General features: G+C 35.5%; 1 protein-coding gene and 1 long non-coding RNA gene across 2 annotated transcripts in view; both read right to left on the bottom strand.

Annotated features, from left to right (window-relative positions):
• Positions 1-632, bottom strand: part of LOC125036410 (monocarboxylate transporter 12-B-like) — a 7,364-nt gene extending 6,732 nt beyond the window's left edge. The window contains 1 exon segment of the mRNA XM_047629004.1: positions 1-632. This exon segment is cut by the window's left edge and continues 8 nt beyond it. Within this exon segment, the coding sequence (XP_047484960.1) occupies positions 1-304 (304 nt within the window). The 5' untranslated portion in view covers positions 305-632.
• A 12,020-nt stretch (positions 633-12,652) lies between these two features.
• On the bottom strand, positions 12,653-15,592 carry LOC125036745. Its single transcript, XR_007115914.1, has 3 exons — positions 15,428-15,592; positions 14,261-14,347; positions 12,653-13,609 (listed from the first exon to the last, which is right to left on the bottom strand). It is a non-coding gene; the product is annotated as an uncharacterized LOC125036745 (long non-coding RNA).
• Between the last annotated feature and the right edge of the window lie 1,908 nt (positions 15,593-17,500).

The following is a 17,500-nucleotide window of genomic DNA, read 5'->3' as shown; positions in this document are numbered from 1 at the left end:
CGAACGACCCCAGCAGAACGACCCAGCCCCAACCGCCGTCGGGAGGAGCACCTCCATTCGTCTTTTCGCTTGCCTTCACTTCTTTGCCACATTCATTCGCCGATTTTCTTTGTCCGTCCTTCTCTGGTTCCCATGGTACTTCCCCGTTCTCGCTCGCGCCCTCGGGGTCTCTCTCTCCCTCGGGGCCTGTGAGGGGTTTGGGGGGATTCTGGACGGGGGCAGAGGCGACGACACATGGCTTGAACTGCTTGACGTGGGCGGCGGTGACCAGGGGAGATTTCGTTGTAGTTAATTCGCTCTCCATGACGAGAACTTATTTTCTGCTGTTTTGTGTGGTTGATACTTTATATTTTCTTTTGCAGTCACTGCCCCATCAATACTTTTTTTTCTGTATACTCCTTGATTGTCAATAACACCGAACTATAACAATCTGATAGGTAAATTATCACCGAAATGGCAGTACCATATTTTCTCGTAATATATACGTCCTCTATATAGTGTTTCTTCCTGACACCCTCCTGTGAAGAAAACCCAAACTTGAAATCCCAGTGTCACAAAAGCGAGCGAGGTCAGCGTGCGACTGAATGGCGCGGCGGCAACGATACGACTGGCGCCACCAGTAATGCCCTGACTGCCCGCCCTGTGTGCTTTCCCCTGCCCTCGCACTGCCCAATGCCCCTCCCCCCCAACGTCCTTCCCCTTGCCCCCTGCCCGAACAAAGAGCATCCCAGCATCTGATTACACTTTTATATGTTATCGTCTCTCACCCTGTGATTTTTCCTCGAATCTTCTTAGGTGTGGAAAAGACGTGGCATCTCATGCACATTGTTAAGATTACTTTACGAAGACCTTTGACGTTGGCCAGATTCACGATATCAAAAGTATGCAGCCTCACAACAGTCGTTCATACCTTGAGTTTATCAAGATGTTTTGACAATAACTACTGTTTAAACTAGATCCTTATTAAAAAATAATGCTTTTTACATCTCGTTTTGTAACACCTTGAATTCATTCACGGCTTAGCGATGGGACTATAGATAACAGAAAAGGTACGTACATGTTTGTGTCAGGGCTTGGGCAGGGCTGGGTAGGGGAGGGGAGGTCAAAGGTGAGTCTGTGGCCCGGGGTGGAGAGGACTCAGGGAACATGACAGGTGGTCATGAAAAAAAAAAGAAAAATAAAAAAAAATCCATATGCAGTATTAATAGGGTATTTTGCGTGTGTGTATTTTGTTCTGTTTGTGAATTTGTTCTGTATTATATGTGTTATTACATGTTGTGTCTAGAATATCTACATTCCCGTGGTTTCTATTACGAAATAATTTTAAATCTTTGGCTTGGCGTAACTTTCATGTCTCCTGACCTATACTGATCAAAACACATTGAATAAATTTAGGATCACGTAGTAGCATAAAATGAATTTGAAAATACAAATAAAATTAGATAAGTGCCAATCACGTAAGCGTCATTGTAAGGTAAAGGCTTGCACAGCTTTCCATAATCCTTCTAAATCACTGACGAGGTCATTAGTCACGATGTATCTGATTTCTCTGGACCCTGAATATCCTCTCGCGGTTTTTGCGTTACTTTACTAGAAGTCAGACCCTAAATCCTATTTCAAGGTTAAGTCCTAAAATCAGAAGTCCCAAAGCAAAATCATACCTGACTTAAACAGCAAACATGTGTATCGTTCGTTAACGCAGATATACAACGAATTATAGCCTTACTAGGAATTACGTAAGCAACCGAAATAACCCCACGCAATCTTGATTTTTTCTTTTTTCGCTTTCGTTGATTTTATGCTAATTTCGTCCGATGTTCGAGCTAACCCAAACGAACGCGCTTTGCACAATTGGCAACAAACATACAGCGCAAAGAACCGTGGATTCAGGTTTCTGCCATTCGCCCGGATTCGCTAATCTTACTGGGAATGCCTTATTGTGTTGTTTTTTTTACGAGTGAGATCTTGTTGGTTTTAGTCATTCTAACATTGCGGTAGGTTTAATTATACGATGAACGACGTGCGTAAGAGCGTGTCACTGTATTTTTCTTCAGAATAAGTATTGTGTAATGTTACTAGTGTATGCGTAATGTCTTTACGACACCATGATACACATTAATTTCGATACAGAAAGTATCAAAGGTGAAATGTACTGTTTATGAACTGCTACTAGGTTCTAGGCAAATTATCGCGCCATTAGTGACATATCATTGTCACTTGAGGGAATTTGTCTAGTTGACAATACGTGACGTCATAGTTCGAGGAAGGCCTTCGTCCCGAGCGCGAGTTGTGAGGCCGCCGCAGCCGACGCGACGCCGGGAGGAAGGGCGCCTCATATGCGTGACGTCTGTAGTGCATATATTAGTCGTGTAACCACCGCACTTTAATATTTTCATAATTTACGTCGTTCTTTAAAATATTATGATCAATCACCAAACCTTATTCATCCCCCAATACACCACTACAGAAATCAAATGAAAGTAAAATAAAAGGCGGATTATGACAAACAATAAATATCGGGCCAGCGATCTTTCACAGAAAATGATCTAATGCATTATCACTTGACACAGGACGCGCCGACTCCCGAGTGTCACAGCATCCCTTTCTCCTGTTATTCGGAGCCTTGCCTTGATTCCACGAGCTGCTGACGTCGCTGGCCGATAATCCGGTCACCTGAATAGGATTTTTTTCTTTCGACAACTCCATCTGCAAGAGTTTCTAGTATCGGTGTTTGCTGTTACTGGAACAAGTTATTGTGTAATCATTGTAAATGTTGGCAGCAATGTGATTGAAATAATTCCGAATAAATTATTTATGCAATCGAAGATTGTCGGCCGATTAGGATATATAGTAAAAAGAGTTTCGAAATTTTACGAAAGGAATAATGGTTTGAATGATAATTATTTAGACAATGGTTGGGATATTAAAACTTGATTATAGATGTATTTGAGGATATTTAATGTGAATATGCTGTCAGCAAATTTCGCGACTGCCGGTGTTCTGACTGCAATCCTTTCCAAATTTCACTGTGGCTAACATTCTCACTCCATTGCGAATGGTTTCCACAACAGCAGTCAACATCTGATCCAAAAACCCATTCCAAAACAGATACCAAAATTACAGTGATACATGAGAAATGAGGACATCACATCCTACCCTTATACACGGATCTTCCCCCTCCCCCCCTTCCTCTGTCATAGCACCCCACTTCTCGCAACGGAAGCTCATCATGGCGTTCATTCTTTTCATTTCACTCTCACCGTTGTATTATTACGCGTATCCGCAGCCGCCTCCTGCTGTCCACGCCTCACCGACGGCTCTCGAATGCTTGTCAACACGTCACACCTTCCTCGTCCACGCACACACGTCATGCTCTTTTTACAACCTTCCTCTGGCAATCTCCGTGATGTGATTGTGCGCGTATTTGATTTCTTCTCGAATCTCTCTTTCTTTTGTGTAATTCTAGCTTCTAGTTCATGATAAGGAGAAAAAGAAGGAAAAAGAATGTTGATATCGATGCCTTGTGAGAGGGAAGTGGAAAAGTGTGTCGTTATTGTTTTTTGTTTTTTTTTTTGTATGAAAATTACTAATGCCAAGACCATTAGTTCAAGGGAAGCTTGTTTCTGATTAAAATAAGAAGTACCTGTGGTGCATATTTCTATTTTGTTTTCGAGAAATACAGTGCTCACATATAAAACCAAACTGTAAAAATAGAAAAAAAAAAAAAATATCATGAGGATTTGGTGAGGGTAAAAACATATTTATTTCCTGTTTGTACAGTTATTCCATCTGGTTCCTGATACCATCTTAGTTCAATGTGTCAACGACATGACATCTGTATCAGACGGACCAATTCCTACTGTCGTAATGATCTCTGTGTTCGAGGGAGACAGTCAGCTCTTCCAACGAAACGAAGGTCAGCTGGCTTCCTGATGGCCAATGCTCACATAGGACTTCCCGCTCGTTACCCCAGCGCACATAGTCGATTCCCTGTTCAGTCGACTAAGGGGTTTTCTGATAATAGCTGTCTCACTCATGCTCTCTGTCTCTCCCTCTTCCCTATCATCCCTCTCTTTCTGTCCCATACGGCTGCATTAAGCCTGTGTTTGTGTGCGTGCCTATTTGACCTCCTTTCCCGTCCCGTATAAGCAGACATGGGTTAATAAGGTCAAACGAACTCATGAAATTATGAGCGCTTTTTGTAGCGAGGTATCGTGTTACATGTTTTCTGTTTTATTTTCTATCAAGGAAAAAAAGTTAAAAGAAAATATTCACGGACCTATTGCAGCAAAATGCCATTAAAGTCAAAGCACTTACGGATCAATGTGAAAACCTAGTTTACCACACGAAGCGCTGTGTCGACACCCTCCTTAAGGACAAAGCTTAATTGTCTTTGCGTTTTATTTCCACTTAAATAACAACCCCTTCTCCGCGTCTGGCGATGTACTTGTTTGCCATTTGTGCTTTAGCTTGTTATAGTGTTATATCTCATTAGTATTTTAAAAATATTTCTTCTGAAACATGTAAAACACTCTTATCTTTGCAAAGGGTTGTGGCTGGCAGATCTCATCATATTTTTTCTCACTACATAGAGTGATATGTGACCCTCTCACGACTCTGAAGTATCCCTCTCTCGATTAAACTAATATACATTTATTTCAAAACGTAGACTTCAGAGCATAATTCATCTTTTACCATGTATAATTCGTTAATTTTCTTTTAGCATAGATAAAATGCACTTTTCATATGAAAATTATTGTAGTCCTATACTGTTTTATTTGAAAATTTAATAGTAACTCTGAATGGGCGTACGTTTGGCAGGAGCGCGGATAAGCAACCAAAGGATGGAAGTCTTGGGCGATCAAATAGAAATCTGGCGTTGTGGTGTCTTGTTATGTTGCCAGTTGGCCACATTGAAGACAACCGCTGTGACACGAAAAAGAAACACACACACATGGAGAAATAAAATACAATACTATCAAACGAGTTTAAACGAATGCACGAACTGAGACTGGACAGAAATCAAAGAATCTCCACACTGTAAAATACTTAGCATCTTACCCACAATAATGCAAATATGAAAAGACATTAGAAATAAATCGTTAGACGTTAAAGAGAGAGAGATTTCAGATTTCAGATTTCAGACGTATCCACACATACTGTATACATACATACAAGTACACAAGTTTACACACACACACACACACACACACACACACACACACACACACACACACACACACACACACACACACACACACCACGCGCCAACGTAATCATTTACACATGATAGATGATATTACTCTCCAAAGCAGACAAGACAAATTGGTAACGCAATAACTCAAGAAGTAGATCTCTGCAATAATGCTGTCACACTTCTGAGAACAGCAAGGCCTGTAAACACTTGGCGACCCTGTTTGAACAGTGACAGCCTTTCACTTGTGTAAAAGGCAATTTATATGTGTATGTATTATATATATATATATATACATATACACACACACACACACACACACACACACACACACACACACACACACACACACATATATATATATATACATACATATACATACATACATACATACACACACACACACACATGCACACATGCATGTGCGTATATATATATATATATATATATATATATATATATGTGTGTGTGTGTGTGTGTGTGTGTGTGTGTGTGTGTATGTATATACGTATATATATATATTTATATCTACACATACATATATATATATGTGTGTGTGTGTGTGTGTGTGTGTGTGTGTGTGTGTGTGTGTGTGTGTGTGTGTGTGTGTGTGTGTGTGTGTGTCTCTCTCTCTCTCTCTCTCTCTCTCTCTCTCTCTCTCTCTCTCTCTCTCTCTCTCTCTATATATATATATATATATATATATATATATATATATATATATATATAAGCACCCCCTCTCCCATACCCTCCCACCCCGCACCGCAATATTCATCATGTTTGAACTTGTAACTGGATCGATAATTGACCCTGTTACAGACGAGTGATCACCCCTCCCAATGAATGAAACTGCCATAATCAATAAAAAAAATAACTATGGAAGGAGAAGAAGAAGAAGAAGCAGACAAACAAACATGCGTCCAGCTGCAAAGATATGCCAGGTGCTGCATCACGATATTCATCATGTTTGAACTTGTAACTGAATCGATAATTGACCCTGTTACAGCCGAGTGATCACCCCTCCTAATTCATCATAATCCATAAATGTCCTTCTAATGATGCCTAACACGCTCACCTGAAGGGTGTCTCTCCCCCTCCTCTCCTCTCCAAAGCAATACTACGAATAAGAATAAGAGGACGAAGAAGCACACAAACAAACAAACATGCATCCAGCTGCTGACATACGCAAAGTCCGAGAATAGGGGATCCCCTCCTTCCCTTTCTACTGCCCCCGATCCACATTCCCCCATATCCTGTTACGAAGCAATAATGGTAAGAGGAAGAAGACACAAACAAACAAATACCACAATAGACCGATGGACATATTAGCTCTCCCTATTCCCTCCCCCTCACCACCCGATACAAGTCCTACCTAAGTAGATAATACACTCCTGCGCTAAAGTGTTACAGGTGAGTTTATCACACCTATAGCTAATGAGCGTGACACCCTACCTCTCACTCAGACACAGCGTGCCCGCCCGCGAGCCACCGAAAGAGGGTAAAATAGATATTCTCAGCTGCTCTCCGGATGCGATACGGGTCAAGGATATTGAAAGGGATCATGGGTAGTGATGCCTTCCGGCATGTCTTGACACGTCGTTTACCTTAAATCGCCAAAGCATCCCAATGTTAAGAACTCATTCCAGTCAAAAGGCTTATACAATTCGTTGCTGTACTCGATATGCCTTTATTAATGTCTTCAAATATACCTTGAGTACAAACAAACAGACACAAACACAAATCAAATCGGTCGAGTTCCATATAACGACGATGCTGTCTCGCCTTGAGGTGTAACCAAACAAGAAAAGGATATCCATTTTAACCCTCACTAAGATTGATAATGTTCGCTTTACATAAATATAAGACAAAAATATAATTTACAGCCACACACACACACACACACACACACACACACACACATATATATATATATATATATATATATATATATATATATGTGTGTGTGTGTGTGTGTCTATATACATATAGATTTATATATATATATATATATATATATATATATATATATATATATATTTATATGTTTCAGAATGATTCAGTTGTATTTATTTTGTGGTTATGGCTGTAATAAATCAACTTTAATTTTATTTGATGCCATTTTATATATACATATATATATATATATATATATATATATATATATATATCATGAAGGACGTATCAGTAAGATGTTAAACTTTGCCGACACTAAGTAAAATTTCACACATATAAAATTTGTCGGATCTCCACAACGCTGCGATACATTTTACTTCATCTAAGCTTACCCCTTCCACATTGGAGAACCTTCGCACGAGGCTTAATTCTCTCCCGGTCGCCACACCGTCAATATCTCTACTCTTGACTGAGCTCCTGGACCAGAGACCGGAGAAAAAGAAAGAACGATGTGATTTAACAAAGTTAAAGTTGATCTCTCTTCCGATCATTAGCCAATATTTTAAGAAGATTCATAACATAAATTTACCCAGTATGGTGTAAAGTATGTATGGCGCACGGGCGCCTTACATAATGAGACATTATCCAGATCGGTAATGCACATATAATAGACCTCAGTACTATTATAATAGTATAAATGTAAATTCAATATATATGATGTTAGAACATGTTGGAACATTGTTCAAAGTGGATGTTTCAGATGCCGATGTGTCTTGAAGTACGGATTTGATTGTTATTTATAAACGATTCATCCAATTGTTTTTCTTTTGTGGTTATGATGAAACAACTTTAATGTGATAACAATTTATATAAGACATGAACGTATCAGTAAGTTGATAAACTTTACAGACGCTAAGGAACATTTTACTAAGACATTCAAAACTTGTGTCTCCCCGACACAACGACACATCTTACTTGTCCGTTACCACTGTAGGTATAGGTGTAATTGCCGATAAAATATATAATAAATATAATATAATAAGAGGAGAAATATGAATGATAATACACGTATACACAAGTCGAATAACAAGTCATTAAAAGTTGTCTGGTTCACACGCACACATATGATACTTTACTTACCACTTATGGCTTTCTTTAATTCGTCTTCCATTCTTGATCACACATAATAGCACAAAAGAATGATACATAGTCGTAAATAGGACAACGACATCGAGCAAGGGATCAAGGGAGAAGCAGGAGAGAAGTCTTCATAACTGTTCATTTTTGTTTACTCCCCCAACCTCAGGCAACATTTCATATACAAAAACTTTAAAGAAGAAAGTATTCAAACGCTACAGCGGCAGGAGAGAAAGATGAATAATGTGATTCAACTTACACTGAACCATGTAGGTGTAAATGCCAATACAAATGTATAATAAAGAGAAATATGATGTAATAAAGAGGAGACATATGAATAATAAAACTCTTATACAAGAGATAAAAGGACTTAGAGGAGCTCTTTGTAGCTTGAATAGGCTATGTATAAGTGTCGACAATTACGTTCACATGTATGAAAAAAATCATATTTGCTGTTCGAGAACAGAGTAGTCTTTTCCTTTCTTTTTAATAATAATAATAATAATAATAAACTGCAACGACCATCAATGTAAATATTCCAACTTTTTTTTTTCCTTTACAGTTGATGAAAATTAAAAATCTCAAAAAGAAGGAAAACATCGAGGAAAAATGAGACTTATCAAAATGCAGAAGGAAGATAGAAGATGAATTTACAAAAAAACAGTAAATGGACTGGTTTTCCACCGTATACGGTGTGATAAAGAAAATTAAATATTCATGGATATCTGTATCAATATAATCGATAAAAAGTCGTATGTTTCTATCAAGAAAATAGAGATACAGACAATGCAATTGACTACACATATGATTTAGTCCGTCTTATGGATTCCTCCACGTCAGTACTAATTTTTTTTTTCGTTGGAATGATAACACTTTTAAAAAAAGTTAATATAATTAGATTTAAAAATTTATTTATATCTTTAAAAATTCTGTCGTATGAATTTATACATAGACTACTGAAGGCTAATTCAAGCAATAATGCACATGGAAGATGTGATTTTAGATGTAAATTTTTATTTCTTAGCTATTAGGATAAAGAGCTCTTTCTAATGTCAGAAATAAAAGTGATATAACATGACTATCATGATTATAAACAACGTAGAGTTCAGATCACAAAGCCTGAGGAAGGTGCGATCCAGCCAGCCCTGTATGTCTCCAGTAGTTTAATTGATATTTGGAGACGAAATATGTATGCTCTTATTCCTGCACTCTACGTAGTACATGTTTATTAAGTTAAATGAAGAGTGTAGATCCCAAATGTATAGCATCAGTTATTTAGATGATCATCATGATGGTTATAACATTTCTTAACCATTTCTCAGTAAAACTTTATTTGCTTCTTTGTAACTCGTAATTATGTTCGATAAATGTTGTCTCTTTTATTGTCATTGGTGTTCGAATAACGTTCTTATGATCATAAGATCAGCAACAACTCAAGGAATAACAATAGAATAAAATAATAACGAATAACAAAAAAGTAACAGACGATAAGATGAAAATGAAATGACAATTACTACGAAAAAAATAACGCTTGTTTGATTTTTTAAAATATATTTTAGATATACGCTTTCTTTGAATAATGACCCTTTAGTTATCATTGAAATGTGCAATAGAGAACTACCTAATTTACATACTATATTGAGCTGCGCCGTGTCTGAAACGGAGTTGAAAATATAGAAACCCCGATTTCTGGCACATTTTAAAGATTTTGGTGGCAGCATCGGTATCGTCTCTGACTCGCACGTTGAAGGACCCAGGATTGAGACCAGAAACCTCTTTGGCTTTAGGAAAAGTTAACGTTTTGCTCGTGTTTGGCGGTTCACGAGTGTTCTCCAAGGAGATAACGTCCCCCTCTCGAAGTCAGAGGTCACTCAGGTCGGCAGCTATGCAGAAAGGCAGGAACGGGCCACTTGATTATAAACTTGATTCTTCAATTGCTGGTTCTGGTTGGCCGACTCGGTAGCTGTTTTGTTGAAAAGAATACTTTTTTGATAATTTTACAAGCCGCTTGTCTAACCATGTCTGTAATCATTTCCAAATAGATATACAAATAAAATTAATGTACGTAACAATGAAAAGGCATGTTGTGTTGGAATTTACACACGCAAAATTACACAGAAAGAGATGAGAATAATAACACAATATAAACTTTCCATTAAATGCAACATTTTCATCCATTGTTACCGACGACTTGCAATCATGAAGCCAATATTTAGAACTTATCTGAAATCCCAAAATTCATGATAATTCCATTTCTCTCTATTTCTTGTTTGCTGTTCATGAGTCTTTTCGATTGCATTGTATCTGTTTTGTCTATACATACTTGAATAAAGTTAGTATATCATCATAATTACCGAAGGGTTCATCATTTTTATTTGCATGCTCGTTTGCATTTTCCGTTCCCACTTTCTGTGAATTTTAAAGAAATGAACATTGTGGTCCTTGGGACAAACCAGACTTAAGGAGTGGCAAACAGTCTTGATAATAGTAATAATCATGATGATAATGTTAATCACTCACCCATTCACTCACTTTACCTATATCCGTCGTTCTCTGTCTCTTTTTCTTAGTTTGTCTCGGTCGTTCTCGGTCGAGAATGGAGAACAGGGGGGAGGGAGAGGGAGGGAGAGGAGGAAGGAGGGAACACATGCACAGACGGGTGTAAATGAAGTGGACAAGCACCTAAGGTAATTGAATTGGAGCACAAGGGAGGGGGAGTAATCAAATTAAGTAAATAACAAGTGCAATGCTTAGTAGAATATTTGCTTTTACATTTTCTTTCCTGATTCGTTGTCTGTCTTCTGGTTTCTCTTACCTTTGGTAAACATTTGTTTGTTTCCTACGCCTTTTCAAATATCTTTTGTGGCGAGAATAACAGAGAATGTTATAATTCGATTCGTATTTAAAAGAAAAAAAATATAGTTTTTTATACATCGGCTGAGAAATAATTCAAGCAATGATGCACATGAAAGAAAATCCCGGATAATGTGACTTTTCTTATTCATTGCTGTTAGGACAAAGAACTCTTCCTGACCATTACAAAATATGCTAGGTTGATTAAACATTGTGTATGGTTATAAACAAAGGTGATATGACATGACTATCATGTTTATAATTGAGATAATAGAATAAGAAAAATGATAAACGAATATAAAACAAGAAACAGAAGAAAACATATAAATGAAATTACATCTACTATAATAAGAGTAACGCTTGTTAGATTTTTTTTCTTTTTATTCATGTTAAATATGTTTTCTTTGAATAAAAGGACACTTTCGTTTTCTTTCTAATATACAATAAAGAGCCACCTGATTTACAAACTATTTTGAGCTGTATCGTGTCTGAAACAGAGTTGAAAGTATAAAACCCCCAATTTCTGACGAGTTTCGTTAGATCTTGGTGACAGCATCGGTATCGTCTCTAACTCGCACGGTGAAGGATCCAGGTGCGAGACCAGAGTTTAGCCTCTTTCATTTCGGGAAAAGTTAACAGGTGTTTGTTGACACTTGCTCGTGTTTGGCGGTTCACGAGTGTTCTCCAAGGAGATAACGTCCCCCTCTCGAAGTCAGAGGTTACTCAGGTCGGCAACTATGCAGAAAGGCAGCAACAGGCCACTTGAGTATAACCTTAGTTCTTAAATTGCTGGTTCTGGTTGGCCGACTTGGTAGCTGTTTTGCAGTATTTTCGATTTAATTTATAATATAAGACCTAGTCTCCGACAACTATCAATTTCATCACATTTATCTGCTAACTTAGAATATAAAAATATGTGAGTCATAAGTCCTTTTTACCTATGTGCTATATGATAGTTATTTGGGTATAATTTATTACTTAAAATTTAAGGAAATGATAGTGGATAAATAGATAAATAGATAACTTAATAAATAAATAAATAGTAGAGTAACTTTATTTTTCTCTATTCTTTCTCTCAAGTGTAAATTCATCGAAACGTCATCAGTGCTATCGTCATAATAATAAAACATATCTTAAAAGACGTATGTAATTCATAAAAGTATGTAAGCCTAAACGTAGTCATAACTAAACAAATGCAATCACATGAAATCACATACAGACATACATACATGCATATATATATACACATACACACACACACACACACACACATATATATATATATATATATATATATATATATATATATATGTATATATATATATATATAGAGAGAGAGATAGAGAGAGAATAGACATACAAACATACAACATATCAGTACACTATACATTATGTTTTGGAAGCAAAGCGAATCTCATATCATCACTGCAAAATGTGCACGACGTTCAAGTCACATGAACTTACACATTAATTACTTTGTTGCTCGAAAACTGTACTCTATGGACCAAACAGCATTTTTTTTTCTTTTACCAACTAGATGATATAATGTAAGCACAATGGCACAGCCCTTCAGGCATATACAGCCAGTGTCTGATTGGCAGCCGTCTACATAAATAGAGGCATAGCCAGTTTAGATAGCTTTTTGCAGGACATGTACACTGCTCTGTAAATAGATTTTTTTATTTTTATCAAATCAAATATTTCTCTCTCTCTCCTCTCTCCCTTCCTCCCTCTTTATGTAGCATATGCTATATGGTTAAGTAATTCTCGCAAGTATCTCTTTGATTGTATCGTTTATTATAAAAAACATTTTTTTGTATAAAAATAGGAATACTTATTGGTGTATATATCGCTGAATTGCTTTCCATAATATCTATTATCCTTTTCCTTCCCCTAACCTACGCAGAGTAATTATGAAACCTCTATGTACAGTGGCAATATAATTTAATGATAGGAATGGGAATATGTTCGTGCACTGTATCACGTGTGAAATGATCGAGAATTTATGAATAAATGAATAAAAAAGAGATTTATGAGTGGTATAATAATGACAATAACAACAATAATAATAATAATAATAATAATAATAATAATAATAATAATAATAATAAACATTTCAAGAATGTGTGTGCTTAACGAGTAATTCCCGGATTGGAGTTTCATCGGGACGTCGGGTCGAGTGAGATCGTGCTGATGGTGATATACTGATTAGCTCATTATCCACACCAAATCCAGGAGGAGGATTAACCAATTCCCCTGCATCGGATTGGGAAAATCTAACGTCAGATTCTGTATGATGCGGTGGAGGATTAGCCAATCCCCCTGCATCAGATTGGGAATATTTCACGTCGGATTAGCCAATCTCCCTGCATCGGATAGGGGATATTTAACATAGGTTTGCGCTTGATACGGTTGCACAGGGACTGAATTAATTCTCTCTCTGATCGGCTGGGTTTCCACGCGATGCCGCTTCGATGTCTCCTCATGAGGGTCAAAAGCGAGGTTCTTGCGGCCCGCGTCGACGGAGGGATTCTGGGCGGGGAAAAGTTATTTAGTTATTTATTCAGTTATCATTGTTGTTATTATTATGAATTTTTAGTATTGTTGTTTTTATTACGAATTACTGTCTCTATTGTTTTTATTGTGAATTATTGTTATTGTTATTGTTATTGTTATTATTATTATTATTATTATTATTATTATTATTATTATTATTATTATTATTATTATTATTATTATTATTATTATTATTATTATAGTTATTATGGATTATTATTGTTTTAATATGAATCATTATTATTGCTATTATTATCATTATCACTATTATTACTGTTGTTGTTTTGTTGTTGTTATTATTATTTATTATTAATTATTCGCTATATATTAATAATTCTTATTATGATCATTTATTATCCTCTATTATTATAATTATTTATCATAATCAATTATTATTATTACTGTTTTTTTTTTTTTTTTTTTTGTTTTGGTAGGTACTTTACTATGTAAGCAAAATCAATCTACCTTTTCATCATAAAGGATTGTGATAACTTACATTTAACATACATCCATACATAATTTCATATAGATCCACATGCATTTTTTTGGGGGAGGGAGGGGGACGAGAGAGCTAACCTAACTACAATCAGCGTGAGTTACAGTTAACGAGATCGAATCCAGACTCACCTTTTGTATCGTGAAAATTGCTTCCTCGTAAGATGGCAGTTTGTCCACCAAATCGTCGTATTTTGAAGGGAGGTCCTCAGTAGTCGGCTATAAAATGAAGCAAAACGCACTTTTGTTATGAATTTAATATCTTGATATATTTTGAGCTATTGATACGAAGTTCATTTAACATTGGAGCACATGTTATAACAGTTATGAAATTAGTCTCAATATTACTAATCTTCGAAGGATAAATAAATGGGTTGACGGCAATCCTCACCAAAACCGAGCATATTTATACCTACTTTCTGTTAAGATGCGCCATGTACGACCGTAAGGTGTACATACTAGCCATCATTAATGATTTCGGTTATTGATTACGTCATGGTCATTGGTTATGTCAATGATTACGTCATTAACCTACTTTCACACTCATGTACGTACGTGAGGTAAGTAGTTCCGTCCATCCATAGTCTACTTATACATATATATATATATATATATATATATATATATATATATATATATATATATATATACACACATGTACACACACACACACACACACACACACACACATAATATGTATACATATATATATACTTATACATATATATATACATATATATATATGAATGTATATATTTATGTATAAATAAATAAATAAACAAAGACATTCATCTATATATTTATCTATAAACATTCATATATATATATATAAATATATAAGTGTGAGTGTGTATGTGTATTTATATATACACATATGTATATATATACACATATATATGTGTATTTATACATATCTATTTACCCATCTATCTATCTATTTATCTATCTATATATGTTTATATATAAATAAATAGATAAATAATATATCTGTATATCTATATATTTGTATATATACATATATATATATGTATATATATATATGTATATATATATGTATATATATACAACATATATAATATACACACGCACACACACACACACATGTGTATATATGTATATATATAATATATGTATATATATATATGCATATATATATATATATATATGCAAGCATATATATATATATATATATATATATATATATATATATATATTTATATATATTTATATATGAAGCCCAGTGGTTGGAGCGATGTAATCAAAGACTGTCACGAATCTGAGTTCTAGAGTTCGACTCACCGTCCGGCGCGGAAAGGATCTTCATCTCGATTGCTCACAGGCAACCCCCAGCCACTGGGAGCACAAGCAAGTGCAGGTCAGTGCCAGTCCCAAGCCAGATAAAATGGGAGGGTTGCGGCAGGATGGCATTCGGCGTAAAATAAGCCAAACCTATGTTGCGGATCATTTCGCTGAGACTCTTGAAGGGAGAAGCCAAAAGGAGAAAAAAAAGAAGAAAAAAACATATATATACACATAAACACATATCTCTATCTCTATATCTATCTATCTATCTGTATATTTATATACATACATATATATTTATATATATATATATATATATATATATATATATATATTACATGCATGTATGCATGTATGTAGTACACACACACACACACACACACACACACACACACACACACACACACACACACACACACACACACACACACACACATATATATATATATATGTATATATATGTATCATATATATATATTATATATATGTATATATATATTATATATATGTATATATATATTCATATATCTATCTATCTATCTATATATATATATATACATGTATATACATCTATTCATATATATATATATATATATATATATGTATGTATATATATATTTTTTTTTTTCACACACAAATATGTGTGTATATGTGTGTGGAAGGGGGGGGGGGGGGGGATTACTGCTTTTGCAGTTATCCCACCAAAGTTTTAGGGTCAGATGATATGAAAAGGATGCTTCGCTGAAACAGCAAAACAGTTGTCTTTTTTTCATTAACCAATTGTGTATCCAATAAATGTGGCCGTGACTTTTTAATACTTCATGTGGTAGAGACGAGTCTGTTACCGATGACCTGGCTCAGAAAGAGGATCTAAAGAGCGAACTCCATTTCAGAATTTTGGCTCATAGGTTTATGCACGAGGGAGCCCGTATCACAAACTGAGGGAGAAAGAGCCCTGAAGAATAGAGCTGGGTAACTTTGGAAGACGTGAACGATTTTTTTACTTCTAAGTTATGTTTTGTTGATATTGAGATTGTTTTGTGTCTATGAGGAAATTGGCTTATCCAATTGTTGCAATATCTAAATGATAAACATAAACGACGAAGCAAAAAACTGCTAGGTCAGGTGGAGTTAAAGGTCCCGACAGCTACTTAAAAACTGATTGAGTATAGGGTCAAGTTTGTTTTTTGTTTGTTTGGTACTGAAGTGAGATGCGTTTCTTGCAGATAAACTGCTTCTAAATATATGTGATATCAGAATCTAAGACAAAACGATGTAGGCCTATTTGTCACTAAATTAATAATTCACAATTTCATGACTGGTACAATTTGTCTGTCTGAAAGAAGTTCTTCGAATGAAGCCTCAAGCTACCTTCCTCTAGTTTGCATTTGCGATCGCGATTCAAAGAATATGAAGTTGTTCCGTATCAATTTGGCATAATTAACAATTAACAGGCTACCGCGAAATTTTGTATACAAGTATTTATTTTATAATGTTTTATCTCCTGTAGTATTATATACACATTTCTTAATAAACACATCTTTTAAAAAGGAGCCTCCCTGAACGTTCATTGACAGTTCAATTAGTTATATTTTAAGCCAAAAAAATATAATATATATATAAATACATATATAGATCGAAGAAGTAGGAATGGTTAAACATGAACAGCATTAAATTTCGTGATTTATTTACTGCATGTTTATTTTGAAAGTACTACAGAAAAGATGTTTTTTCTAAAAACATGCGTTATTTTCGTTTTTTTCTTTTAAATAGATATTAGAATTAAGTTAATACAACACAGTTTGATTAGTAACAGGAAAAAAACTTTTTTCGTGATTTATAATTATTCTTTGCTGAATTTCAATTGACGGAGCAAACTTTCAGAGGTATTTTTTCTCAACATTTTAAGGACACTGGCCCTTCTTGTTCGCACCCCTCTATACATACATACAAATATATATATACATATATATATTTTATATATATATGTGTGTGTGTGTGTGTGTGTGTGTGTGTGTGTGTGTGTGTGTGTGTGTGTGTGGTGTGTGTGTGTGTGTGTGTGTGTGTGTG

This window comes from Penaeus chinensis, chromosome 21 (genome assembly GCF_019202785.1).
Source record: "Penaeus chinensis breed Huanghai No. 1 chromosome 21, ASM1920278v2, whole genome shotgun sequence".
Classification (NCBI taxonomy): domain Eukaryota; kingdom Metazoa; phylum Arthropoda; class Malacostraca; order Decapoda; family Penaeidae; genus Penaeus; species Penaeus chinensis.
The sequence above is the reverse complement of the archived record's forward strand: the minus strand, read 5'-3'. Positions and strand labels throughout refer to the sequence as shown.